Source organism: Ambystoma mexicanum, chromosome 3p, assembly GCF_040938575.1.
Source record: "Ambystoma mexicanum isolate Mex_15411 chromosome 3p, UKY_AmexF1_1, whole genome shotgun sequence".
Taxonomy (NCBI): Eukaryota; Metazoa; Chordata; class Amphibia; order Caudata; family Ambystomatidae; genus Ambystoma; species Ambystoma mexicanum.
Genome location: NC_090925.1, coordinates 157296955 through 157323589, shown reverse-complemented (window position 1 = coordinate 157323589; position 26635 = coordinate 157296955). Strand labels below are relative to the sequence as shown.

Below are 26635 nucleotides of genomic sequence, written 5' to 3'. Positions count from 1 at the left end.
TCTATGCAACCACCATTTTCGTAAATGGCTGCAATGGCACAGCATTTTATTTGCAAAGAGAAAGGCATTGAAATTAGGAATGTCGTACTCAGAGGTCGCTTGGGCCTGTCCTTCGTAGAGTCAGCTCATAGGTTCCCACCATGCAAATCAGTCCCTGCTTTCTTTCCATAAACTGCAGAGTCACTGCTTTCTTTCTGTAAAGTGCAGAGAGGACAGGAGGGAAAAATACTTTGGTCAGCCCGCAACAGGGAAGCCTAGAGCACATGTCTACCACCACCAACTCCCAAGGTTCCAGAGAAGATCTCGCAACTGCAGAGCCCTAAGACAGGAGGCGAGGGGATGTGGGCATCACGAAAGTGTGCAGCAGCACAGCACTATGGCAGCCTTTGACAGGAGACGTGGGGGTATATGGAGAATCATGAAAGCCGGGAACATCACGGTCCTCTGACAGGTAGCACGGGGGATGTGGGAATCACTAAAGTTTGCAACAGGACAGTCCTATGACAGGTGGCATGGGGGATGTGGAGAATCATGATAGTCTGCAACAGCACAGCCCTCTGACAGGAGGCGTGGAGATGTGGAGAATCACGATAGTCTGCAACAGCGCGGCCCTCTGACAGAAGTCTTGGGGAGATTTGGAGAATCATGATAGTCTGCAACAGTGCAGCCCTCTGACAGGAGGCGTGGGGGGTGTGGCGAATCATGAACATCTGCAATAGCAGGACCAATGGAGTATACCTATCACATAAGCTACTGAGGCTGAAAACTGCCTGGCCCTAGTATTGTTGTGGCTGCCTCCGGGAGACAGAAATACTGGATGATGCAGTGGAGGTAGAGGCATATATCCCATTGAGAGATCATGGGAAAGTTACAGAGATTGTTGTGTAAAATTGTTTGGGAATTTGGACTGCCTGCATGCTTTTAGCATGGTCAATCACGCCATCCTGATCAATCAACTCTGCAAGAACCTTGGCATCACGGATCAGGCCCTGGAGTGGTTGACCTCCTTTCTTCTGGACTGCCCCTCCCAGGTCCAACTTTGGTCCTTTCTCTCCACCACCTCTCTCTCCACATGTGGTGTTCCCCAGGGTTCTTCCCTATCACCCTCTTTAATGTCTACCTGGCCCCTTTGGCAAACCTGATCGCTAATTCTTCTCTAACTTTCAGTGTTATGCGGATGACACTCAGCTCTTTTTCAGGCTTCCTTCAGCCTCCTCTCCTTCCTCGCTCATTCCTGACTGTCTATCCATGATTCAGGATTGGTGTGCCTCCAACGATTTCTGCCTTAATTCCAGTAAGACTGAGATCCTTCTCATTGGTACCTCTGCTCCCACCTTCCCTCTCTCGCTCTGGCCGCCCTCCTTGGGCCCTCTTCCATCACCTTCCTGTGAGGCAAAAAACATTGGTGTCAATTAAGACTCCACTCTTTCCGTCTCTCCTCACAACACAGACCTTTCCAAGAAGGCCCACTACCAGCGCACCTCCTCAGAGGTATTTTTCCCTTTCTCACTTTCCCGCAGAAGCTCACTGTCTCCAGAGCCCTATTTCTCTCTAGGCTGTACTACTGCAACAGCCTCTTTCTCAATCTGCCTTCCTCTACCCTCCGCCCTCTTCAACTAATCCAGAACAGGACTGAGAGACTTATCCTTGGCCTCAAGCACAGGGACCATATCTCTCCAGCCCCAAAATCTTGTCACTGGCTCCCGGTGGATGTAAGGATCAAGTTCAAGACACTCTGCATCGTCCACAAGGCTTGCTGGGCCCGGGGCCCTCACCACATCCAACTCTCTCTTCAAAAATAGCTTCTTTCCCGAGCCCTTCACTTAGCTACCTCCAACTATCTAAGGGTAAAACGCTTCTCCTGGCAGAGAGTGGGGGGGTAGATCTCTCTCTGCAGGTCCTTCCCTCTGGAACAGCCTTCCTGCCCCTCTCAAACTTGAGCCAGACCACCTGTAACTCCAATGCAGCTCAATACCTTCATTTTCTCCTCCGCTTTCTCTCTCTCCCTCCCCTGCTGACCTACCTGTTTGCTGCACCGACTGGTTGCTTGGCTACCCTCAGCGTATCACTGGGACCAAGCTCCTCCGCAATCAGTCGCTCCTGCACTGCCTCCGGGCCTTCCACGCACTTAGGGGTTGTAACTGTAACCTCTGCAGTCCCCTGCCCCATACACTTAACCTGAGCCGCGCTGCCTCAGCTGTACTTACACAGAGCAATGCTGCCCTGACTGAACTTCCCCCCTTACCCTCCCCTGCTTTTCACCCTCTCCCTTCCGCTGCACTTTGCCTTGTCGCACTTGCACGATCTGAATGACACAAGCCTTAGTAAGATTGTTGTCCTGTCCTCGTTGTCCTGTCCTTCCTCTGTCTTCCCTCCCTTGTCTTGTCGCGCCTTGAAACACTTGTGTATAGGTACGTTATAGATGACATATCACAATTAAGGGATGTGGCGGGGTGAGAGGAAGTAGTGGTAATGAATCAATTGAGCATACGAAACAAAGAATTTAAATATGACATAAAATGAAGAGCATTGCTTTAAAGCGAGCCTAGATCACAATTTGAAATAAACGGCTTCAGTAACTTAATACAATGTTATTTACACTCTTTTAAATGACGGTTTCTTATGAGCAGGGGAGGTGTCCTTTAACCCTTTGGGTGCTGTAAAATGAATATTCATCCTAATTCAGACTGGAAATAATTGAAGTCCTGGCATTCAGACCATTGGAATCTTATATGGATGCCATTCCCCACTCAGGAAACATTCAAAGACAAGGAATTTCCATTTCTAAATCTGAAAATATCTTGCCAGATAACACATGCACGTTTCAAAGGCACAGGTTACGTTGTGTGCTTATGAAGGAGTCCATATTGCTTTAAAGAACAAACGTCATATATGGAATTGGATCTATCTACTTAAAATCATACAATTTCCTTCACAGCCCAGCATGATATGAATCAAGCTTTAAAGTATAGACCCAAAGAATTACTTTTTCTCTGTTGTGAATGACGACTTCTTGTTAAAGGGTTAACACAACTCAATCACCTTAGCTCCGGCGTTTGCCATAGCACAACCTAAAATGATGCCAGGGCTAATGGAATCAAACAGCTTGATTTCTACCTTTATATGCTAGCACAAATACTGGAGCACCTACCCATCTTAATGCAGTCCCTAAAGAGAGGGGCCTTTAGTCTGACTTCTATTTCCATTACTCCATGGAATGAGAATTGATGGCAGTCCATCTTCAAGTAAAGCTGTGCATGCTGAGGGCTTTATCTCACTGCCAGTGTTACACCCGGTAATGGATAGTGGGAAAACGCAATAGCAGTTTTCTATAGACAGTGAGGCATGGGACTCCTGTCCTCTAGTCTAGACCACTCTCTTCTGTGGGCAGCCACTGTGAGGGCCCCACTGCAGGGAAAGAAGACTTCACCTGCTCCCTATTCCTAACCAGCTTCACTGCCTAAAGCAGCTCAGGATGACAGCAGGGGTGGCCTCCCTCGCTGCTGGCATGATCTGCAGCAGCTGCCCTAGACAGCAGGGCAAAGGAAATATGTATGGTAGAGGGATAGCAGGCTGACGATAGACACATTCCAAGAGTCACCTTGACCTGCTTACAGCTCTCCTCTCTATAGTAGTTGAGCCTTGGAGGTGGAAGGGAAAAGAGACTACAAGGATGCTGTAAGTCTCTTCTACTTTCAGGACAGTATCCCTGACCTACCCTTTGCCCTCGACCCCCAGTTGTAGTAGACGGGCAGGAACGCTCAGTGTGTTTGGTGAACAGTATCCCTGTGCTTCCCCTTGTTGGAAAACTTGAAAGAAAGTGTCCTTTCACACCAAGTTTCGCATTCTCTGTGTGTTTTTACAGATGTGGGCTTGTAGTATTTAGTTAGGGTGATGCATTCGTTGGCTTATTGAAGTTGCTATATTTTTATAGAACCTTGAACAGACAATACTTTATTCTGGAACCATTGTCATCAAGTTGCTGTTACCAACTCACTGCCGCTTACCCCCAGAAGATACAGCCTGCCCTCAGCCGGCGCTACCAAAAGAGTCGCTGGAGGTATACCCGTCAGGCTGTGCCTATTTCACCTCTTTGATTGGGATCAGTGCTGGTTAAGTAGTAGTGTGGAGCTGAGTAGGCGGGTTAGACACTATTCATGTCTTGGATTCTGCATAGCAGTAGTCATTCCATCACAATTATAAACCCCTTGATAGAAGGATGCCCCATAAAACTACCTGTGTGACTATAGGTTTAAAGAGTCTCCGACAGCCATGGTTTTTCACACATGCAGAAGAAACTGTGAGGTTGCACCGGGTAACCATCCAGATCATTGTTCCTCAGCCTGCCAAGCCATTACAGAAGGGGAAAGACCGTATGCAAATCAGGCTTGGTCTCACCCTAAAAGTGGCAGTCCAGCCCTAGCTGCTTGTTCACGTCCCATCTCCACAAGCCCACAAGCATCTCCAGACATGTTTCAGCCTCATTGGGCTTCATCAGGGAGGTTTAGTTTGGGTATTTATTTACATGCTCATTGTCGCTTGTCAGTAAATGCCTGCAACAGTACAGAACACTCACTCACGTCGATATGCTCACTCATTCCGAAAAGGCCTGCCATGGCGGAGCTTTGTGATTGTGCCTACCTGCAACAGAGTGGATATTTCACTCATGTAGACACCCTCAGACTTTCAGTAATGTTCAGCAATGGAACACATTTCAAATCGTGTTTCTATGCAACCACCATTTTCGTAAATGGCTGCAATGGCACAGCATTTTATTTGCAAAGAGAAAGGCATTGAAATTAGGAATGTCGTACTCAGAGGTCGCTTGGGCCTGTCCTTCGTAGAGTCAGCTCATAGGTTCCCACCATGCAAATCAGTCCCTGCTTTCTTTCCATAAACTGCAGAGTCACTGCTTTCTTTCTGTAAAGTGCAGAGAGGACAGGAGGGAAAAATACTTTGGTCAGCCCGCAACAGGGAAGCCTAGAGCACATGTCTACCACCACCAACTCCCAAGGTTCCAGAGAAGATCTCGCAACTGCAGAGCCCTAAGACAGGAGGCGAGGGGATGTGGGCATCACGAAAGTGTGCAGCAGCACAGCACTATGGCAGCCTTTGACAGGAGACGTGGGGGTATATGGAGAATCATGAAAGCCGGGAACATCACGGTCCTCTGACAGGTAGCACGGGGGATGTGGGAATCACTAAAGTTTGCAACAGGACAGTCCTATGACAGGTGGCATGGGGGATGTGGAGAATCATGATAGTCTGCAACAGCACAGCCCTCTGACAGGAGGCGTGGAGATGTGGAGAATCACGATAGTCTGCAACAGCGCGGCCCTCTGACAGAAGTCTTGGGGAGATTTGGAGAATCATGATAGTCTGCAACAGTGCAGCCCTCTGACAGGAGGCGTGGGGGGTGTGGCGAATCATGAACATCTGCAATAGCAGGACCAATGGAGTATACCTATCACATAAGCTACTGAGGCTGAAAACTGCCTGGCCCTAGTATTGTTGTGGCTGCCTCCGGGAGACAGAAATACTGGATGATGCAGTGGAGGTAGAGGCATATATCCCATTGAGAGATCATGGGAAAGTTACAGAGATTGTTGTGTAAAATTGTTTGGGAATTTGGACTGCCTGCATGCTTTTAGCATGGTCAATCACGCCATCCTGATCAATCAACTCTGCAAGAACCTTGGCATCACGGATCAGGCCCTGGAGTGGTTGACCTCCTTTCTTCTGGACTGCCCCTCCCAGGTCCAACTTTGGTCCTTTCTCTCCACCACCTCTCTCTCCACATGTGGTGTTCCCCAGGGTTCTTCCCTATCACCCTCTTTAATGTCTACCTGGCCCCTTTGGCAAACCTGATCGCTAATTCTTCTCTAACTTTCAGTGTTATGCGGATGACACTCAGCTCTTTTTCAGGCTTCCTTCAGCCTCCTCTCCTTCCTCGCTCATTCCTGACTGTCTATCCATGATTCAGGATTGGTGTGCCTCCAACGATTTCTGCCTTAATTCCAGTAAGACTGAGATCCTTCTCATTGGTACCTCTGCTCCCACCTTCCCTCTCTCGCTCTGGCCGCCCTCCTTGGGCCCTCTTCCATCACCTTCCTGTGAGGCAAAAAACATTGGTGTCAATTAAGACTCCACTCTTTCCGTCTCTCCTCACAACACAGACCTTTCCAAGAAGGCCCACTACCAGCGCACCTCCTCAGAGGTATTTTTCCCTTTCTCACTTTCCCGCAGAAGCTCACTGTCTCCAGAGCCCTATTTCTCTCTAGGCTGTACTACTGCAACAGCCTCTTTCTCAATCTGCCTTCCTCTACCCTCCGCCCTCTTCAACTAATCCAGAACAGGACTGAGAGACTTATCCTTGGCCTCAAGCACAGGGACCATATCTCTCCAGCCCCAAAATCTTGTCACTGGCTCCCGGTGGATGTAAGGATCAAGTTCAAGACACTCTGCATCGTCCACAAGGCTTGCTGGGCCCGGGGCCCTCACCACATCCAACTCTCTCTTCAAAAATAGCTTCTTTCCCGAGCCCTTCACTTAGCTACCTCCAACTATCTAAGGGTAAAACGCTTCTCCTGGCAGAGAGTGGGGGGGTAGATCTCTCTCTGCAGGTCCTTCCCTCTGGAACAGCCTTCCTGCCCCTCTCAAACTTGAGCCAGACCACCTGTAACTCCAATGCAGCTCAATACCTTCATTTTCTCCTCCGCTTTCTCTCTCTCCCTCCCCTGCTGACCTACCTGTTTGCTGCACCGACTGGTTGCTTGGCTACCCTCAGCGTATCACTGGGACCAAGCTCCTCCGCAATCAGTCGCTCCTGCACTGCCTCCGGGCCTTCCACGCACTTAGGGGTTGTAACTGTAACCTCTGCAGTCCCCTGCCCCATACACTTAACCTGAGCCGCGCTGCCTCAGCTGTACTTACACAGAGCAATGCTGCCCTGACTGAACTTCCCCCCTTACCCTCCCCTGCTTTTCACCCTCTCCCTTCCGCTGCACTTTGCCTTGTCGCACTTGCACGATCTGAATGACACAAGCCTTAGTAAGATTGTTGTCCTGTCCTCGTTGTCCTGTCCTTCCTCTGTCTTCCCTCCCTTGTCTTGTCGCGCCTTGAAACACTTGTGTATAGGTACGTTATAGATGACATATCACAATTAAGGGATGTGGCGGGGTGAGAGGAAGTAGTGGTAATGAATCAATTGAGCATACGAAACAAAGAATTTAAATATGACATAAAATGAAGAGCATTGCTTTAAAGCGAGCCTAGATCACAATTTGAAATAAACGGCTTCAGTAACTTAATACAATGTTATTTACACTCTTTTAAATGACGGTTTCTTATGAGCAGGGGAGGTGTCCTTTAACCCTTTGGGTGCTGTAAAATGAATATTCATCCTAATTCAGACTGGAAATAATTGAAGTCCTGGCATTCAGACCATTGGAATCTTATATGGATGCCATTCCCCACTCAGGAAACATTCAAAGACAAGGAATTTCCATTTCTAAATCTGAAAATATCTTGCCAGATAACACATGCACGTTTCAAAGGCACAGGTTACGTTGTGTGCTTATGAAGGAGTCCATATTGCTTTAAAGAACAAACGTCATATATGGAATTGGATCTATCTACTTAAAATCATACAATTTCCTTCACAGCCCAGCATGATATGAATCAAGCTTTAAAGTATAGACCCAAAGAATTACTTTTTCTCTGTTGTGAATGACGACTTCTTGTTAAAGGGTTAACACAACTCAATCACCTTAGCTCCGGCGTTTGCCATAGCACAACCTAAAATGATGCCAGGGCTAATGGAATCAAACAGCTTGATTTCTACCTTTATATGCTAGCACAAATACTGGAGCACCTACCCATCTTAATGCAGTCCCTAAAGAGAGGGGCCTTTAGTCTGACTTCTATTTCCATTACTCCATGGAATGAGAATTGATGGCAGTCCATCTTCAAGTAAAGCTGTGCATGCTGAGGGCTTTATCTCACTGCCAGTGTTACACCCGGTAATGGATAGTGGGAAAACGCAATAGCAGTTTTCTATAGACAGTGAGGCATGGGACTCCTGTCCTCTAGTCTAGACCACTCTCTTCTGTGGGCAGCCACTGTGAGGGCCCCACTGCAGGGAAAGAAGACTTCACCTGCTCCCTATTCCTAACCAGCTTCACTGCCTAAAGCAGCTCAGGATGACAGCAGGGGTGGCCTCCCTCGCTGCTGGCATGATCTGCAGCAGCTGCCCTAGACAGCAGGGCAAAGGAAATATGTATGGTAGAGGGATAGCAGGCTGACGATAGACACATTCCAAGAGTCACCTTGACCTGCTTACAGCTCTCCTCTCTATAGTAGTTGAGCCTTGGAGGTGGAAGGGAAAAGAGACTACAAGGATGCTGTAAGTCTCTTCTACTTTCAGGACAGTATCCCTGACCTACCCTTTGCCCTCGACCCCCAGTTGTAGTAGATGGGCAGGAACGCTCAGTGTGTTTGGTGAACAGTATCCCTGTGCTTCCCCTTGTTGGAAAACTTGAAAGAAAGTGTCCTTTCACACCAAGTTTCGCATTCTCTGTGTGTTTTTACAGATGTGGGCTTGTAGTATTTAGTTAGGGTGATGCATTCGTTGGCTTATTGAAGTTGCTATATTTTTATAGAACCTTGAACAGACAATACTTTATTCTGGAACCATTGTCATCAAGTTGCTGTTACCAACTCACTGCCGCTTACCCCCAGAAGATACAGCCTGCCCTCAGCCGGCGCTACCAAAAGAGTCGCTGGAGGTATACCCGTCAGGCTGTGCCTATTTCACCTCTTTGATTGGGATCAGTGCTGGTTAAGAAGAAGTGTGGAGCTGAGTAGGCGGGTTAGACACTATTCATGTCTTGGATTCTGCATAGCAGTAGTCATTCCATCACAATTATAAACCCCTTGATAGAAGGATGCCCCATAAAACTACCTGTGTGACTATAGGTTTAAAGAGTCTCCGACAGCCATGGTTTTTCACACATGCAGAAGAAACTGTGAGGTTGCATGTTGCTGTGGTTTACACAACTTCCACACATAAAATAGTACCAATTCTTGTTTTTGAAGGAACTGTACTTTTGCAGCCATTTAATAATGGCTTCCAGGCCACGCTATGAAGAAACACAGGGTCTTCGTAATCTGAGCCATATTGCAAAGTAATTGCACTTTCATTGGGACACAGCCCTGTAATATCATTACTCTTGATTCACCTTTTCTTAATCATGATTATCAAAGCATTTTATTAGTCAAAACCCCCTCTCTGCCTCCCCCATCTCCCTCCCCCATCTTCTCCTCTTTCTCGCCCATACCACCGGATGAGGTCTCTAAAGCTGTCTGCTTTATGAAATTCTCCTCCAAACATGTGCTCCCTTGCTCCTCCAGAACTATCAAGGACAACATTTCCTCTCTCGCTCCTGCCTTGGCTGAATTCTGCAACCATGCCTTTGCCACTGGCATCTTCCCACTATCCCTCAAACACTCCTGTCTGCACCCTCTCCTATAAAAGCCATCTGCCGACCCCTCATGCCCGGCTAACTACCGCCCTATCTCCACTACCCACATCTTGGAAAACGTGGTCATCTCACAACTGATCCACCACGCTGAATCTGTTGACTGTCTCCATTTCTCCATGACCACCGGTTTGACTCAAGAGCATCCAGATGCACGAAAACTGCTCTCCTGAACACCCGTGAAGACCTTCTCTCAAGCCTTAACTCCATCTGTCCCAGGACCTTGGGATATCTCGCTCTCATGGTTGAAGACATTTTGTCTTTCCTCTCTCCAAGCACTCCATAGACACTAAAGGAGAGGAAGCATGGCATTGAGAGATGGATATAGTCTCATGATAGGTGTGAGGTGTCATGTCTTTGCCATACTGGAAGTGCAATGCAGATCTTAACTGCACCGTACTTGCTTTGCAGCAAAGTATTGCACAGTGGGGGAACTGTGGGGAGGTGCATGTATGGTGCGGGATAGTGGGTGGGTAGTTAGCAGGGAAGGGGGGAATGTGGGTGTGGGTCCAATGGCATCAAATGTTTGTGTGCATGAGGAGGAAGCAGTGCTATGCATGAGATCATGGTAAGTGCAGGCATGGGGATGATCATTAGGATGGGAGAGGTTAAGGGGTGAGTGGAACTGCCCCTTCATAGGTGCTTGAGACAGGGTGTGCGGTGAAAGAGAGGTACCCCTCTTCAAGGAATAATGTGGGAGTCGAAATGGGCTGTGAAATAAAACCTTCAATGTGTGTACTGAGGGGGTTGGTTTGTGGCCATTTTGTCCTTTTCTAGAAGGGGGTTGAACCAAACCAAGATCTCCGTGCAGCGGGTAACACGTTCCCGCTCCCTGGTAGCCACATATAGATGCAAGAGGAGATACACCCACTGGGGAAATATTCTTATTATGCACTCTCTGCGCTTCTCCCTTTCGCAAAACCTACAAACACAGAAGAAGAGATGGACAGGCCCATTGGATTCTCCTTGCAGTGGTGTGGCCTCTCCGCCATCTCTGATAAGAATATAGATAGTAGCAGGTGCAAAATGGTGGAAGTACCTGAGCATCTAATTGCAGTGCCTGACAAATGCTTAATACTTGTACACAGCCAAAACTGTTTGACTTTGCCAATGCTTGTTTTTAACAGGACTTCATTGAAGAACATGCATAGTGCTTATACATCGAATGGCTGAAAACAGTCTGCATTACACCAAAAGCACGATTGCAACTCCAATTAAGTAATTAACTCTCAGAAGACTGATTTGAAAAAACACTGGCAGGCACTTCGACTGCAAAGTTTGATGGTAAAGCTTGATTCAAGAACTGGGTGGGAATGGCAATAGGGATTGGCATGGCCATGTGCAGTCTTTCGGCGGGAACCAGATAACTAAACAACACCTACAAGTTGTGTGTCCCTCCACATATGCCACTTCTCCCTATATGTACTCTAACGCAATAGTTTCAGCTTACATGTGGTGCTAAAGTGCCACCTAATAGCCGAACTACAAATGAGAGAGAGATCCTGGCTGCAGTGGCAGGAAAAACAATACTGGAGTGACCTTCTAGTATCTTTGGCCCTTCTCTCACTTCTTCTCTCTTCATTAATGTGATATAACATGAGGAAAGAGAACCTCATACAGCTGGGAGCTTAAGATGCTGCAATGGACACTTCTAAAGTTGAAAAGTCTCTTTCAAAAACAGAAATCATATTAATGTGGTTTGGATTGAATTCTGCTTTACAGAGCTCTTGCATATTTTCTCTCAAAGTGGCATTCTTGCATCACCTTTTGCACTGTATTAAATGCTTGACATGTCCTTTTGTGGTTCCAGGCCCCCTTGTAATCTAAGTTTCCTCACTCTTTTCTATGTCCCTTCCAGCTACACTGGTAAACGCCCATCCTCAAACATGGCGGTCTTGGAGTTGAAAATGCCCTCCGGTTACATACCTGTGAAATCTACGGTGAAAGCGGTAATGCTCCCATACATGTCTAATTTCTAATCTCTTTTGAAATGGGGCACATGTTTTCATCTTGTGGTGGAATTTTCACTGCATCCCTGCATTTGGCTATATGAGTAGAAGGAACTCTTTCTCTTAATGCAATCTTAATGCTGTCTTGTATTTTCTGTTTGTTATTTAACTTGTTTCTTGTCTGATTTTGAATCCTGCTCCTGTTGTTTTTGGTCTTGTCGCAATTCCCCATCTTTCTAGCCTCAATTTACATTGTTCTTTACTTGTTTGACTCTTTGGTAGAGTCAAATACATTCATCGCAATATGTTGGATGACTTGCATTGACCGGATAACCTTTGAGATACCCAGCTCCTCGAGCCTGGGGTATCTACCTTAGATTCATAACCTGTTACAAATCTTCAACCACACTAAGATAATTGTAATCTCCCTACAAGCGTGGAAGGGTTTGAAAATCCTTAGAATATATATAAGTTATAGATAATGAAAAATCAGATGTGAGTTGTGATCCTTTAGTGGTCTATGCTGTGTCTTCCCTGTCTTTTGGTTATCAGCACAGAGTTGTGGGTCGCAGGACTATTAGCTGGGTGTTTTCTTATGCCCTACAGTCTAAGCTATCCCATACCTATCCCCCTTCTTCAGCAGTATTTATTTATTTTTATTGATTTACTTTTTACATTTGTAAAGCGCCTAAGCCCAAGGGCATCTTGGTGCTGTTGCAAACCAGTTACATTCAAAGCTTGCCAGTACATACATAAGAGTCATAGGTGATTTTGGGCACAGTTCAGATAAACAGCCAGGTTTTCAGGGCTTTGCGGAAGGCTCTGCAGGAATGTTGTGCTCGGAGGCCTACGGGGAGGGCGTTCCAGTGGTGAGCAGCGACTGGCGGGAAACTCACTCCGCCCCCTTAGCTCTCTTCACTCGTGGTTTGTTGACAGTACAGCAAAGTTCTCAGTATTTTCAGATAGCTTCCTGTCTTTAAGTGCTATACTATGTGTCTAAGTTCTCACTGAGTGGATCAAAATACATCTTTTACTGTCACTGTTTGTCTCTTTAATTTTAATGAGACTCTATTCTCCTGTCCCACGTGTCTTTGATTTCTGTGTTGCTGTGTTGTGGTTCCTGGTTCTCTATTGGCTCCTTATCCTGTTTCTGAAATAGACACGTCCTCTGGAGGTAGCTCAGTTCCTTCTCTTGGTAAACGTATTTCCTCTATTCCTGGGACAACACAGTGAGGTCTGTGCTGATGTTTCACAGCATAATGCATTTATCTTACCCCATAACAAGGAATGGCGAAAATAAAGGATCTGGGACATTTCATTGCCTTCCATATGCCCTTTTAAGACCTTGAACCCCTTCTCAGCCACAACAACCCAAAAATCAATAATACACGTACCCTTACCCAACCCCCATTATCAGAATGCAGTGATAATTGCTGCAAGATGGTGGTTCACCAACTGCAGTGAAATGGCTGTGGCAAGGTGGGCATATGTTCTATACCTCAATAATTCACATGACTACAATGCATGGTTTCCTAGCATATCAAGCTCCTGAATACATAGTATAAGCATGTATATGGCCATTTGCGTTTATGATACAGGGCTTGCTACTGAATCTCATTCCCCTTCCCTTTGCTTTATAAAATCAACATGCCAGTGCCCTGTGCCACAAGAAATTGTAATGAAGGTGGGTCATTGGTTGCATGTCACATTAGCCTGTTTGTGGTATATGTTTGGGGATTCTAATGTTGTTGCAATCTTCTTCTTCCATGTTACCTGCTTTCAGCTGAAAAACCTACCCTACGTTGGACGTGCAGATGCTCTTCCTAACAGTGTCAATATTTACTTGGTGCATGTAAGTATATTTCTGATTTTGCCAGAGGGAGGTGGTGAACAGGTGTTCTTATGTGAACAGCCACATAATCTTGTTTTCTCTACCTTAATGTATGCACATATAAACAGTAACATCCATAACAACAGAGTCAACATTACAATTCCTATTTGAGTAACCATATCAAGGAATCACCATATGATTGAGGACAAAAAGTAGAAAGCCTACTGGGGAAAAGCACAACAAAAGCCATGCAAGTGCCAGAAAAATATAAGGTTCTCAAAATTCCTAGTTCAGAAATTAGCATAAGCAATCGCCATGGACATAGACCCCAAGCACAGAGCGCATACTCTCAACCTTCTAACAAACCCTACACAATTGGATGGTAGAAGCACCATAGCCATGGCTGGTATTTCCTGTAGGAAAGAGTCATGTGCCTCGTGTGGGTAGTGAGGCCAGGTGGGACCATGTCCACTCCTGCAAACTATAACTATCTTTGTAAGTGTTGTGTTGATTACTGTACATGGAATGACTGTATATACTGAACACACCTCACCTGGAGCAATTTGTGAGGATTGTTATTGCTCAGTAGACGGTGTAGATTACTGGAAGGATACCCCCAGAGGAAGTAGTAATATTGGCACTCCAGGTATAGATCTATTGGTATTGTCGTCCCTCTTTCTCCATCTAAGTACCCTCTCCTAATGTCTTGTGCCACCACTAGATGTTCTGCAGACGTTTACCAGCTCTGGTCTTAAAAACTCGACTACACTGAGCAATGGGCAGCACATCACAACCTAATATGTCTACTTCTACTACAGGAGTTAAACCTATTATTTAACAGAACAAATAGGACCCATGGGAGTGGTTCTGACTTCAGTCGAATATAGACTGCAAACTCTCAAGCACCCAATTGTCTCTGTCATCTCACTCTCGGTCTACAGAAGACAGCCCCAGGGACAAGCGTAGATCGCCAATTAAGATAGGAGGTATTCAAACTTTGTGGGGGACTGATACAACAGTCCTATCTGAGCTAATTGCTGTTTTGATGCTATGAAGCCTGCTTTCTTTACTAAATGTTGTTGCTGCAACAGTGTTACTAAGCGTGTGCTTCCACATGCAGAGTACAAACAAGCATATTCTTTTTGAAAAGTATCATAAACAGCCACGCAACCAATTCACAATCCTTTGTAATTCTTTAGATTTATTACAAATTGTCCAATAAATTGTAGTGTGTTATTCAAAATTCTATTGAGTCACCATAATATTAATAAGTTTCACTTACACACATCATTCTTAATAAACATATAAAATATCCCTTATTTCTCAACAAATTATATATCCAAGGAAACTTCATCAATTCCTGGGATACCCTTACTCCAACGAAAGCACTCCTTTTTTCTCTTTGTTACACCATACCTTTATGTGGTGTCTAATTACAAATAAAGTACTTATCCAGTTTTACTTGAACATTTACTACAATAACATAACATGAAGTTTTTTCTGAGCAATGCGCCCTTACCAAACAATATATAACATGTGGTCTTTGAAGACCAATGTAACATCTGCAATTGTATAGTTTATCCATCTCCCAATTTGCCATAACGTGTTTCACTCCAAAATCTTAAATAGTAAAAGATCTGTCGTGAACAACACATGTTTCACTCCAATTGATCTTCAGTGTTCGATGGTCTGTAGTGATCTTCTTCAGGGCAATAAATGTCTCTTTTAACATGTTTCTTTCAGTAACGTAATTTTACACATCACGGTTAGTCCTGTTTGTACTAGTTCTCAAATGTGTCTCCTGTCAACACTCTGCACACATTATATAGTCTACATATGGAAATTAATTTTCCATATTCCATCAAAGTAACTTAAACCTCTCTTCTGTGCACCATGTTTGGATATTCTATGAGCTTAAAGCTTCCTGGTTCTATGCAAAAACATGTGGTGTGGTGGCCGCATGCATAATGGCGATCTTTTAGATCTAGAATAAAAAATAATGGTGCATGAATGGTGCATAATTGACGTGAGTCCCAGGTGAACCAGATAGCACTTGTTTCCTATTGATCAGCCAGAAAGACACAAACCACTAGCTAATCGAGAGGAAAAAAGGGACCGGGAGGAGGAATGTCAATGGGCTCTCGCCAAGGATTCATGAGAAGACACTGATGATTAGTTACTAGTCAGAGAGTGGAAAACCCTGCCCCCTCCATCGGTATACATATATCTAAAAGTTACTTGGCGTCCAACACTGTGCCTGTTGAAAGGAAAGCGAAAAAAGGAGGAGGGACAACCCAACCAAAGCTATGAGGATGATCAAGGGGGGAAAATCCATAAAATTATATTAAATAAACCAAAAAAAACACAATGCCTTTTCCCGGGTGGCATGAGGGCACAAGTCAAAAGGGATGGAACAAAGAAGTACGTAGGTTCAAAATTCCAATACGCAAAATAATCCAGGTAACCAATCCAAGTGGGGTAATCCAGAACAATCCAAATGGCATAAACCAAGTCCAGGGTCCAGCAGAGTAGTCCAAAGTATCAAGTCCAGGAGGTCCAAAGTAAAAGATTGAAAGGTAATGCCACTTGTGGATGAATTCTAGCTGATAAGCTGGGTTTCATGAGTCCACTGCTGTTTAAATACTCCCCAAATTAGGTTGGCAATCTTTAATGTCACCCTGGGCCCAGAGTGCCACATGACTGCCTACATTGCACACTGGACCCTGGGCAATGCGGCTCTATGGACTGCCACGGCCTTGCGAGGTGTTGGATATTCTGAATTCTCCACGGTATGTGCCAGGTGCAGAGCGCATTGCTGAGAGCAGTCCACCAATGAGTACAGTGGGCTCTCAGGAGGTGCAGTGGCCACTTTTGCTGCCGGTGTGCGAATGACAATAATAAAGCCAAGGCTCAAAATTTGCAGTAATCATTGGCTAGTGATAACTTATTTTGAGGTGATTAACACATGCCGCGATCAAAGCATGCAGAAATTAAAGGATCAAGTGAATTTGTATGCCTGCTTAGTAGCCTGCAACTTGAAATGTGTACCCCTGATAATCCACAGCTATAGAATTGAGATGCTTTCCTGGCTCACGTGGTAGTTTATCTGGACGTGCCTACTTCCTGCTGTCTCAATCGTTTTTTGAAATGTATGCAATCAGGCCTCACTAATCACAATTGCTTTTCTTTGAAGCTTGTTATTAACCCCATTAGGCCCTGACCTTTTCACCTGAGCAATAGTATTGTTCTTTAAAGGGGCTCTGCAGGTAACTCTACCCTGATAGACACACTCAGGGAGCGCATGCCTTTAAATGAGCATTCATTTGGTCTTCCAAAGTCTTATGCATGTCCTCTTAGGAGTTCATAACGGACTGCTGCTCAACAAAAGCAACAGATCATGAAAAGCAAATGCGTTGCCTCAATCTAGGCGGCAGGGCAGCTTTGAAGCACTTAAGCGCTACCGCCACACAAAACGGTTGACTAGGACTAAGTACAAATGATACAAAATGTTCTTTAAACAAGCCATCCATCTTTCGACTTCTATATACACATTAAGAATGTGGTGGGAAAGTGAACAGAGTGATTGCTTTAATATTGAAGAAGCAACACACTGGAGAGGAAGTGCCCTTTCTTAAAGATACAAATAAGATGGACATAATTCCATCATTTCTGCTCCTATGATGACTAGAGGTGGATAGGCACAATTTTACAATACTACAAATTCCTCTTATGGCAACATATCAGAATGCCTGGAGGATAGTTGTACAAGCTCTACAGTTCTCCCCACCCAGAATCAATCTGGAAGGAAAGCATTGACCGCCTCTGTATCTGGAACAGAGATCAGGCACGCAACACACAACATGTGCACTGAGGATGCTCTGTGGGAGGGTAGACTACCTATAGAATTCCATAAGATTTGTATTTGTCCAATGGATCCTTGAAATGTCAAGGTATATAGAGAGCCAGAAGATACTGGATCCATAGGTCTATGCATTCAAGTACTAACTAAAGCAGGGAGGGAGTCATCAATCTGTCCCAATTTCACCCAATACCTTTGATAAACCTGGACAAGGAAATGTACTAAACAATTATTGCCACACATTTACAGCAGCACATTTCATCACTGATGCATGCATCTCAGATAGGTCTTGCTATGGGGCGATCACCTAGAGACAACACGAGAAAGCTCTTACATATTCTCCTGGAAGAGATATTCTCCTCCTTTCACTTGCTCATCCTGCCCAAGGTTCTGGGAAAGCATTAGACAGGGTTGAGTGGGAGCATTTATTTAGAATTCTGCAACAATTTGGCCTGGGTTCACCCTTCATTGACAAAATAAAATGTTTCTATAATAATGCCTCCAACAGGCTTATTTGTAACTGGCATATATTTGGCTTCTTCCTTTTTCATATGGGGAATAATCTTAGAAGACCACTTTCCCCTCTTTTGTTCTTGTGGACCCTTGAAATGCTGGTTTAGAACAATTTTACCTAACCCCAAAAGTTTGACTCCCAAAAGTTCGACCCCCAATTTCCCGCGTATATATATGTGGGAGGGGTAAAGTACATAAAAAATGCATAGGGGTAAGATGGGGATGGTGTGGGGGGTCTCCCCCCACATATATATTTGCGGGAAATTAAAAAAAAAAATTGTTGAACTTTTGGAAAGTCGAAACTTTGGGTTCAGTAAACTCACTCATTCGAAATGCTGTCCACTTGGTTCCAAGGATAATACTTATGTTAAAGGGATACACCCATTGTAGGGCATTACCAAAATAATGTTAAATGTGGATGACATGTTAATGACATTGATGAATCATAACATCCCGATAGGAGCACTAATGCAAACAGTCAATCATGTTCCCAGTTTTTAGGATGGAAAGATAAATGGTTAAAAGTGTGTGTCTTCCCTTTTCAACAACTGCAACTTTTGCTGATATAGCAAATATCACTTGCAATTGGTAATGAAAGGTCTCAAATACTTGTTGATTAAAATGTTACCTGGACTCGCTGATATGATCCTGGATAATTTTGACACATTTTGAGAGAAAATAATTCCAGATTTGGTTAGATGACAAAAGCTCAATCTATCTACGTGGGGTAAAGTCCAGGGTATCAAAATGACTGTGATTCTATAATGTAATTTACTTTTTGAAATGTTACCACCAAAGCCTGTAAGGGATCAGAGGCCTTTATCTGAGTCACTGATCCATCGAGATTGAGCCTGGATGAACTCCATGTCACCCCAGTGGTGAAGGCCTTTGATAGCATGGATGGTTTCCGTGATTGGATGCTAATTTAATGATCTTTGATGTGTAATCCAATGGCTAAAGGGTAATTATTTGGTGATATTTCACATACTCACTTACCTGATTGCAATCACCATATGTCATAGCTACGTCCTAATAAACTCCTAGGATATATTGGGTCCCCGTCTACATTTGTACGCGAGGATATGAAATACTTGGAAACCTAAAATTGTGGTGAACATTTCCCAGTTGCAGGATTGGTTACAGGTTGGTGTGGTTCTCATTCTCGATATTGGGAATTACGTCATAATGCCTACTGTTGCTTCCCTAAAACAAATATTTTCTTTGTCAGACTCACACAAATGGAAATTGCATACATTTGAAAGCCTGTGTGAAAAAGGATAAAAACAAAAAAGAAATTGATTGTTGGATATTCATCAATTGCAACACTTTGAGAAACCTGAGGGTAGCAAGTATAAATTTGCACACATTGAATCATGTTCAACCAATCAAGAGGCTGGAGACGTGGGTGTAAACTGAGAGTTTTCCCAAGATTCCAATAGCCACCCAGCCTCTTCTCCGGGTGTGAACATGTTTTTTTCAGTGCCTCTGCCGGGCCCCTTCCTCAGCGCTCCTCCCTCCCCTCGCGAGCTTCACATCATCCCCAATCCCTACCTCGCCCTCCAATTTACTTGCTGGCGTGGATCTTCTGGGTGTCCTGCACCTTCCCCTGTCCACACTGGGCTGCCATAGAAACAGAAATGGGACTTGGTCCTTTTTCTATTTATCATGGCAGTGGCCATCTCCATTTTTCTTTCTTTTTGATGGGTGATCGGGCTTCATCAATATGCGCAGCAAAAAAAAAAAAACATTTACATTATTTGCACTCCAAAGATAGAGCCCCAATAGCGATCACCCCTTGTCTGGGATGCGAACCGGGACATTAACAGCCATGAGCTGTCGCTGAGGCCCTACGGGAGAAGCAAGAGAGATTTGATGATGTGAGCTATCAGACACATTCAAGCTGACCACTCACTAGTGTAGATGGATCAGAATAGAGTTATCTGCAGCCAAACATTGTTATAGAGGTTCTGGAAATTGCCCTCTTGCCCCCAATACCAACAGTGACTGTGCAAAATGTCTCTCACTGGATCATTTGGAAAGATGATATACAGGGCACGGGAGGACATCTTCAGGAAAGTCGAAGTTTGGGAGGATTTCTTTCTCAGTCCACAAGATGGTGGTGACAATTGAGAAGCCTGACTTTACATTGAGTTGAGATTGATTCTTCATGCCCTCCCTGCTTCTGACATTTGTTGAGTTATCCAGACTGTGCAAAACCCGCGTAAACATGTTGTGGCAAATGTGCCTTCTAATAGGAGCAGTTCCCGATATAAAAAGCCTTTCATTGACTACCACCTAGTGTTAATGGATGTGGGTGATGCAGTTATTGCATTTGAAGATATGCATATTGTTACCAACACAATTTGATTGTATTAACCTTTATGATATTATATCTTGAACTCCATCATATATTGTTAATTTATACATGACTGCTATATGCACTCAGAAGACCACAGCTATCTTTCCACACTGTTGATGAAATCATTAATAAAGATACATGAACAAAGACAACCTCTAACACGAGACACATATAATTCCATTTAGCATGTTTTCGTATTATTCAAGCTTGCACATTCATTTCTAGCATTTGATTTTGATGTTTAGCAATAATTTGAAGTGTTCCTAACAATCAACAAGATGGTGGCGCCTGCAATACAGTATTTTACATCTTGGAATCTATGGGACTGTTAAATGTATATGTGGACTATGCTGACCTCAACCATAGGTCTGATGATTTTCTCTCAAAATTAGTTCGGCTTTTAGCTTCTTGAACAGCAAATTTAAAAACATTTTTTGTGGTTGGTATAGTTGTATTTTTTTCGTTTTTATTTTGTGTGGGACTTTCTTATAATTATAACATTCATTTAGTGCTTTAAAAACTGATGCTGAGGCACACCGCAGATCATCTTCCCTCCCAAAAGTGGTTCCTGTATCTTGGGCTGATTTTAGGGGGTCAAGCTGAACTCTGCACAATCTAAGGATCTGCGTCGATGCCGTGATCATCTTAACCTCCAGGCATCGCGGCATGGAGATCTGTGCATGGTAGTAGGGCTGCCGCATGGCTGCAGTAGTGTTCAATTCTGCCAAGTTCTGAATCTGCAATAGCAGATTTTTCCGGGGTGGATATGTTCCACTCCCTCCAGGCTCAGGATTAGCCTCTTAGTGCTTTGTCTATTGTGTAGGATTGTGTGGCTCTATCGGCAGCATAGATTTTCTATCAGGGTGGTTTTGAAGAAGCTCCTAGATTTCCGTTCCCTGTGCGTCTTACTCTTACTCTGTGCTCCGCTTTCAGATATGTGTATCAATGCATAGCATTTTGTTTTGTCACACTTGATCTTTCATGAAGAGCATGTTAGTCTCCCACTGTGGTGCAGAGGCTTGGATGATGTTCTAATGGATTAGTACTAGTGTCTGTCCTGTTAGTTAAGCTTCAGCATCTCCATTTATATGACTGGGCAACTGAAATGCAAATACTGCATTTAAAAAAAGGGGAATAATACATGTGATGATGTCTCAGACTTGGGAGCTGTGACATTGTACTAAGGGTTTTACCACATTTAGCATCATCATAACAACCCATGCATAGATTAACACATTAAGTACATAGCTATAATCATGAGGCTTGGAACACTCTTTGTCCCCTGCCTCAACAGAGACAATTCTACTTTCTAAAGTTGTGTTTATACAGTGGCTTTGATTGTGTGGCAGCATGAAGTCATTGGTAAATCTAGTTTGCACCACTGATTTGAGCTTCCAGATAGATTTCAACAGATTTCAAGACCACAAGTCCAACAACTGTGCTGATCTCATCACTTTTAAAAACCATATAAATGAACTAGAACTATTTTGGTAACACCAATACTAGCAGGTAACCAAAGTAGAGGCTAAAAGCTAAACGGCTAAGCAAATTGAACATCAAGCATTACGAACTGAAATCCAAATGCAAGCACAATCCAGAGAGGAAATAGAATATGGAATGGAAACTAAAATAAAATCTGAAACTGAAAACAAAGCCGAAACAGCAAAGGTCTCTCTCTTGTCTTCTTCAGGTCTCCAATGCCACCTACTCTTTCCATTTCACCGTCGAGCAGGACTATGTGGTTTCACATCTCAAGCCATCTGTCATCAATATATATGATTACTATGAGAACGGTAAGCTTTCATATCAACTCCACTTGTGTGAAATGGGACATTAATCCCTGGGGGTTGACTGTCACTAATATTTAGTTTTCTTAATATTCTTTAGCTTTATTTATGTGCCTATACGCTAATTAAGTTGCAGGTGGATCGTGGCATGACCGAGATAATGCTAGTTGTATACGCTCAAGGTGTGGCAAGGGGTGATGTTACTCTACCTAAGCAAATGGTTATGGGTGACCATCTGTGCTCAATGTGTACAGTCTAGCCTGTGGCTTTGTTCAAAGCAGGCTGTGCTTACTCCTGGAATGCACATGAATGGTCCAGCCCTGCATTTATTGTGCAATCCTTTTGTATCAATGCTTCTTGAACATGGAAATGCCATATTAGCAAACATGTAATTTAGGTGCTCTAATGGCATTACAGTCATCCATATATATTACAATGTCCTTGTATGGTGTCTCTAATGATTGTCTGCCACTTCCTGGATTTGGACTTATCACCGACATCCAGTCAAGACATCATCTGTGCTCACTTCTGGGATGATTATGGGTTCTCATGCGTGGCTCAAAGATCAGGCCTCGCGTTACTTTGGCCATCTGCAATGTTCTGTGTACTCCCATTTTCCAACCAGCCATTGCTTGAATGCACCGGAACATGTGTATGCCTTCACCTTCCATGATAATCACTGATAAGCCCAAACGTGTGTGCATGTATGTTGAATGCTAATTGAAATGATAATTAGAATATGTGAGATGAGCTCTTTGGGCTCATATCTTTTGGCAAACATGGCAAAGGATCAGACTTCCAAAGAACAAGTTCAAGCCATCACGTTTCTGAAGCTGTTAGTGAAAGGAGAGGGGTATCTAGGATGGACCAAGCCTTTTACCATGTTTTGTCAAACATGGTGCAAACTTCCATCTGGCGTGTAACCAAGGTAATGTAAGTGTGGCAAATCTTCCAGGATTTCTACTTTTCATGGGGAAACCATGGAGAAATGAACCATTGTTTGAGTTTCTTCGGCACCCTATAAAAGACACTTCAAAACTCCCCATTCTGGAGAACTGGTCCACTTTGGAAGGGGTTGTCTAGAAATAGCATTGGTTGCTAAGTTAGCAGCTGGAATCTTTTTGGCAAGAGGTGGGTTTTAGAGCAGAAGACAATATAACAACTCAGGAAATAGGAGAATAGCCTGAGATCTTCCCTCAGGAACTCCTGAGCAGGAAGGGCTGGGCTATAAACAGCCTCTGAAAGTGAAGTAGGTAAAATCCATCGAATCAAGATAGCAGTGTTACCTGGTGGTGGCTCGCTCATCATAGGGAACAGGGCAAAGCATGGCCACCAATTATGGAAGAGCTAGAGGAGGGCAGCCCCAATGAAAGCCGAATGCTTCCTCAGCTGTATGTTTTAACAAGAATGTGCTAAAATAGTGCATATTACAACATATTGTGTGAACAATTATTGGGTAAAAAGCCCATTAACACTAAGTTCCAAAGGTGAATTAATGAACCCTTCAATAGATGCCAGGCGACTAGATGCACACAATTCCCAACACATGTCCCTGCTGCCTTTGCTTATTCTATGTTGGTGTTGTCGCTGAACAACCCAGTTCATGATTCCTGTGCAGTGACAAAAATACATGCCAATATTTTGACACTGAAAGAAGACATTTTATTTTTGGCTGTGCTAATATATGTCATTATAGCCACTGCAAGAGCACAAATATGCTGGCTGTGCCTAATAAGGCCATCATTGCCAGTGTAAAGTGGCCTGTGCCCAAAGTTGCCGGTATTGTTACTATAAGAATACCTTCGTATTATCTGTACCAACGTATCCTACTTTTGCTACTGTAAGAACACACTCATGTTAGTTGGACCAAATAATGCCAATATAAACACTTCAAAAGCTCACGCATGGTGGTTACACCTAATATTGTGAGCATTGTATTTTAAGAAAGCATTCATGATGGCTGTGTCTAATGATGCCAACATTGCCAGTTTATGAACACACTTCTGTGGCCTGTGCATTCTAATGCTAGCATTGTCCTTTTAAGAATACGCGTGCAATGTCTCTGCCTAAAACCGCAGTATTTCCACTCTAAGAGCATACTTGTCGCTGTGCCTAATAATGGCAGCATGCAAGCCTCATGAACCACCCTGTGGTGGCTGAGCCTTGTAATGCCAGTATTGCAACTGTGGGAACACATTCATGTTGTGCCCCATACTATTCTTTTGCTACTGTAAGAACACATTTTCCTGCTGATTTTGCCAATATGCCAGGATCACTCCGCAACACTTTGTCTGGCAGCCATACATATCATTGCAGGATTGTCATACAAAATGGTTTTGCACCTCCCTGCCTTCATCTGAAACACCTGTGTATAGGCGCGTTACAAATGCCATATCATATCATATCCTGAGATACCCTTCTAGCTGGCAAGAACTGTCCTTGCACATACAGAGTGTTCACACAAGGAACCCCCTCTCACTCACACATGCACATATTTATCCGCTCCAGCCTAACTCACGACTGCGCACGGTGTCTTTTCTGCTGGCTCCCACAGGATGATGCCAACAGGCAGGAAGCAGGGAAACGCCTCTCCCTGTGTCTTACTTGCTGGTTATGTGCTAAATTGAGCACCCCTGGCTGCCCACCATTAGGAGAGTAAAAAGAAGTGCCTCTTATAAAGAAATTAATATACCAACCCCATTGAGCCATGCAAAAATGGGGGCATATTGCTCCCCCAGCCTTGAATGGCTCACTGGGCAAGCTGGCTGACAAAATCAGTGTGAAGTAATGTCGATGTTAGCTTAATGGCTCCTCCAACTATTCATGCTTTAGCAGCAACAAGAAACACCACCTGCATTTAATCCTCAGGTAAACATGATGGAAAATGTAATAGTACTCATTGGAGTAATCTTCCTGTACTTTGGTACCCAACGTGTGTTTTGAGCCCTGTCACCATCCAACCACCTAGCCACCAGTACCAGTATCCCGTGCCTCTGCTACCTTGGTCATTTTCAGAATAAACACACCTCAGACCTCGTGAGTGTTGAAGCAGAGTTGTGAGGTAGTCTGGTCAACCTTGAGTTTATTTTATCTACTATATTTGTTTTAGACAGGCATCTATATTGTTGCTTTAGGAGAGGTATGCGTGCATTTTCTTTGATGAATCCCCTGACGTGCTGCTCTTCCTTTGCTCTCCATTGCAGATGAGTCTTCCACTGTGGAATACAATGCACCGTGCATGACAGGTAGGATATTAAGGAGCCACTTGGATGGATCTCAAGTGTACATATTCTAGCTGGAGGTGTAATTCCCCATTTGCATCATCACAGCTTTTGAGTTTCGCATGCTGGGAATCCCTCAATGGATGCCCTAGTGTTTCTTCCTTTTGTGAGTGATCAAATGTGCTAAAGTTTTTTTTTAGATAGATAACGAGGTGTATGAGAGAGTGACGTTAAAGTTGCATTGAAGAGAATGAGTGCAGAGTACAAACCTGAGCACATGCCTGTTCCAGTGTTTAATTGGTGGCTGAGTCAGTCCCCACTCTTTGAGGAAATACCTGACCAATGGCTGATAGCTCCACTCAACCCTACTATTTCCCTCCTGAGCTCCTTCCTTTCCTGCTCCCGAACCCATCTGGGAACCTTGGCTATTCCAATGCCCTACCTCTAAATTTTTGGGTCCGTCCCTAGGTACTGCGTGCCATTGCTTCTCAGCTGGGTTCACACCATGTGTATGTACATATATGTGGCTGTTCTTGTGTTTCATAAGCCTGAAAATGTATCAGTTCTTTGGCAGCTGGATGGGTTGCTCAGTGACCAAACCACACAATATACATGTGCCTCCATAATGCATTGCTGTGTGTAGTAGAGGGATAAAAAGTAGCAGTTGGCTGCCTGTTTATGTGTCAGTAAGAGGGAGCGTGGATTGGAAAATGGCTTGTTCACTGGAAAGCAATAGGTGGTTCCTCTTCAATGATTCATTAAAATGGCTGATAACATAAGGGTGATCCTCAATAGTATTGCTCTGTGATGAACATCTCGAAAATAAGTTGCTTCCACAAAAATCCCATTTTCTTAGTGGCACTCTGAAAATCTATCTCTTTATTCTTTCTGTCTTCCAGATCCAGTAAAAGTTGCGACTCCATAGGTGGTCGATGCATAAAGAGGAGATGCGGGTACATAACACAAAACAAAAGCACATGCAATGGTGGAGGTGGAGATGCTACCACCACTGATGCGCAGCGTCCTGAGCACTGCAGAGTCATCCTGTTTGGTGGGCGATGGACCTCTTTGTAAATCTCAATAAATGGCCTTCAATAACAAGAGTCTCTGATGAGTAATGTCCTGTCCTTGATGCTGAAAGGATGATGAGTTAGATTGTGCATGATTGCCTGTGGGTGATGGTGCTACAGTTGTCAATAGGTATGGGGTCATTACTATCTGTCGCCCTGGGTGGTGATCTCATTGAGAGATAGATGCGTGATGATTAATTATCATGGACGGTGGTAAAGAAATTAAGAGTTAAATAACTCATGACTGTCCTCCATTCATGGTGGAGAAGAACGGAAGAGCAAGATGGGTGATGATGTACTGCTTTAGATGGCCATGAACTTTTCAGGTACTAATGGCCTAATGATTGTCCCTCATGGATGGTGATCAAAGCGCGAAGAATTCAAATCAAAATAATTGAGTTCTGTGGATGATGGTGATGGTAAAGCTGTAAATAAGTAATGAAAGTCTTCAATTGATGGTGGAGAAAAGATTAAGAGAAGAATGGGTCCTTATTGAATGGTATAGAT

General features: G+C 44.1%; 1 protein-coding gene across 1 annotated transcript in view; it reads left to right on the top strand.

The window, feature by feature from the left end:
* Positions 1–26159, top strand: part of LOC138580190 (alpha-2-macroglobulin-like) — a 273947-nt gene extending 247788 nt beyond the window's left edge. Inside the window, exons 32-36 of the mRNA XM_069650527.1 lie at positions 11398–11488; positions 13272–13340; positions 21741–21843; positions 25041–25082; positions 25958–26159. Of these exons, the coding sequence (XP_069506628.1) occupies positions 11398–11488; positions 13272–13340; positions 21741–21843; positions 25041–25082; positions 25958–25983 (331 nt within the window). The 3' untranslated portion in view covers positions 25984–26159. The remainder of the gene's footprint in view (positions 1–11397; positions 11489–13271; positions 13341–21740; positions 21844–25040; positions 25083–25957) is intronic.
* Positions 26160–26635: the final 476 nt, after the last annotated feature.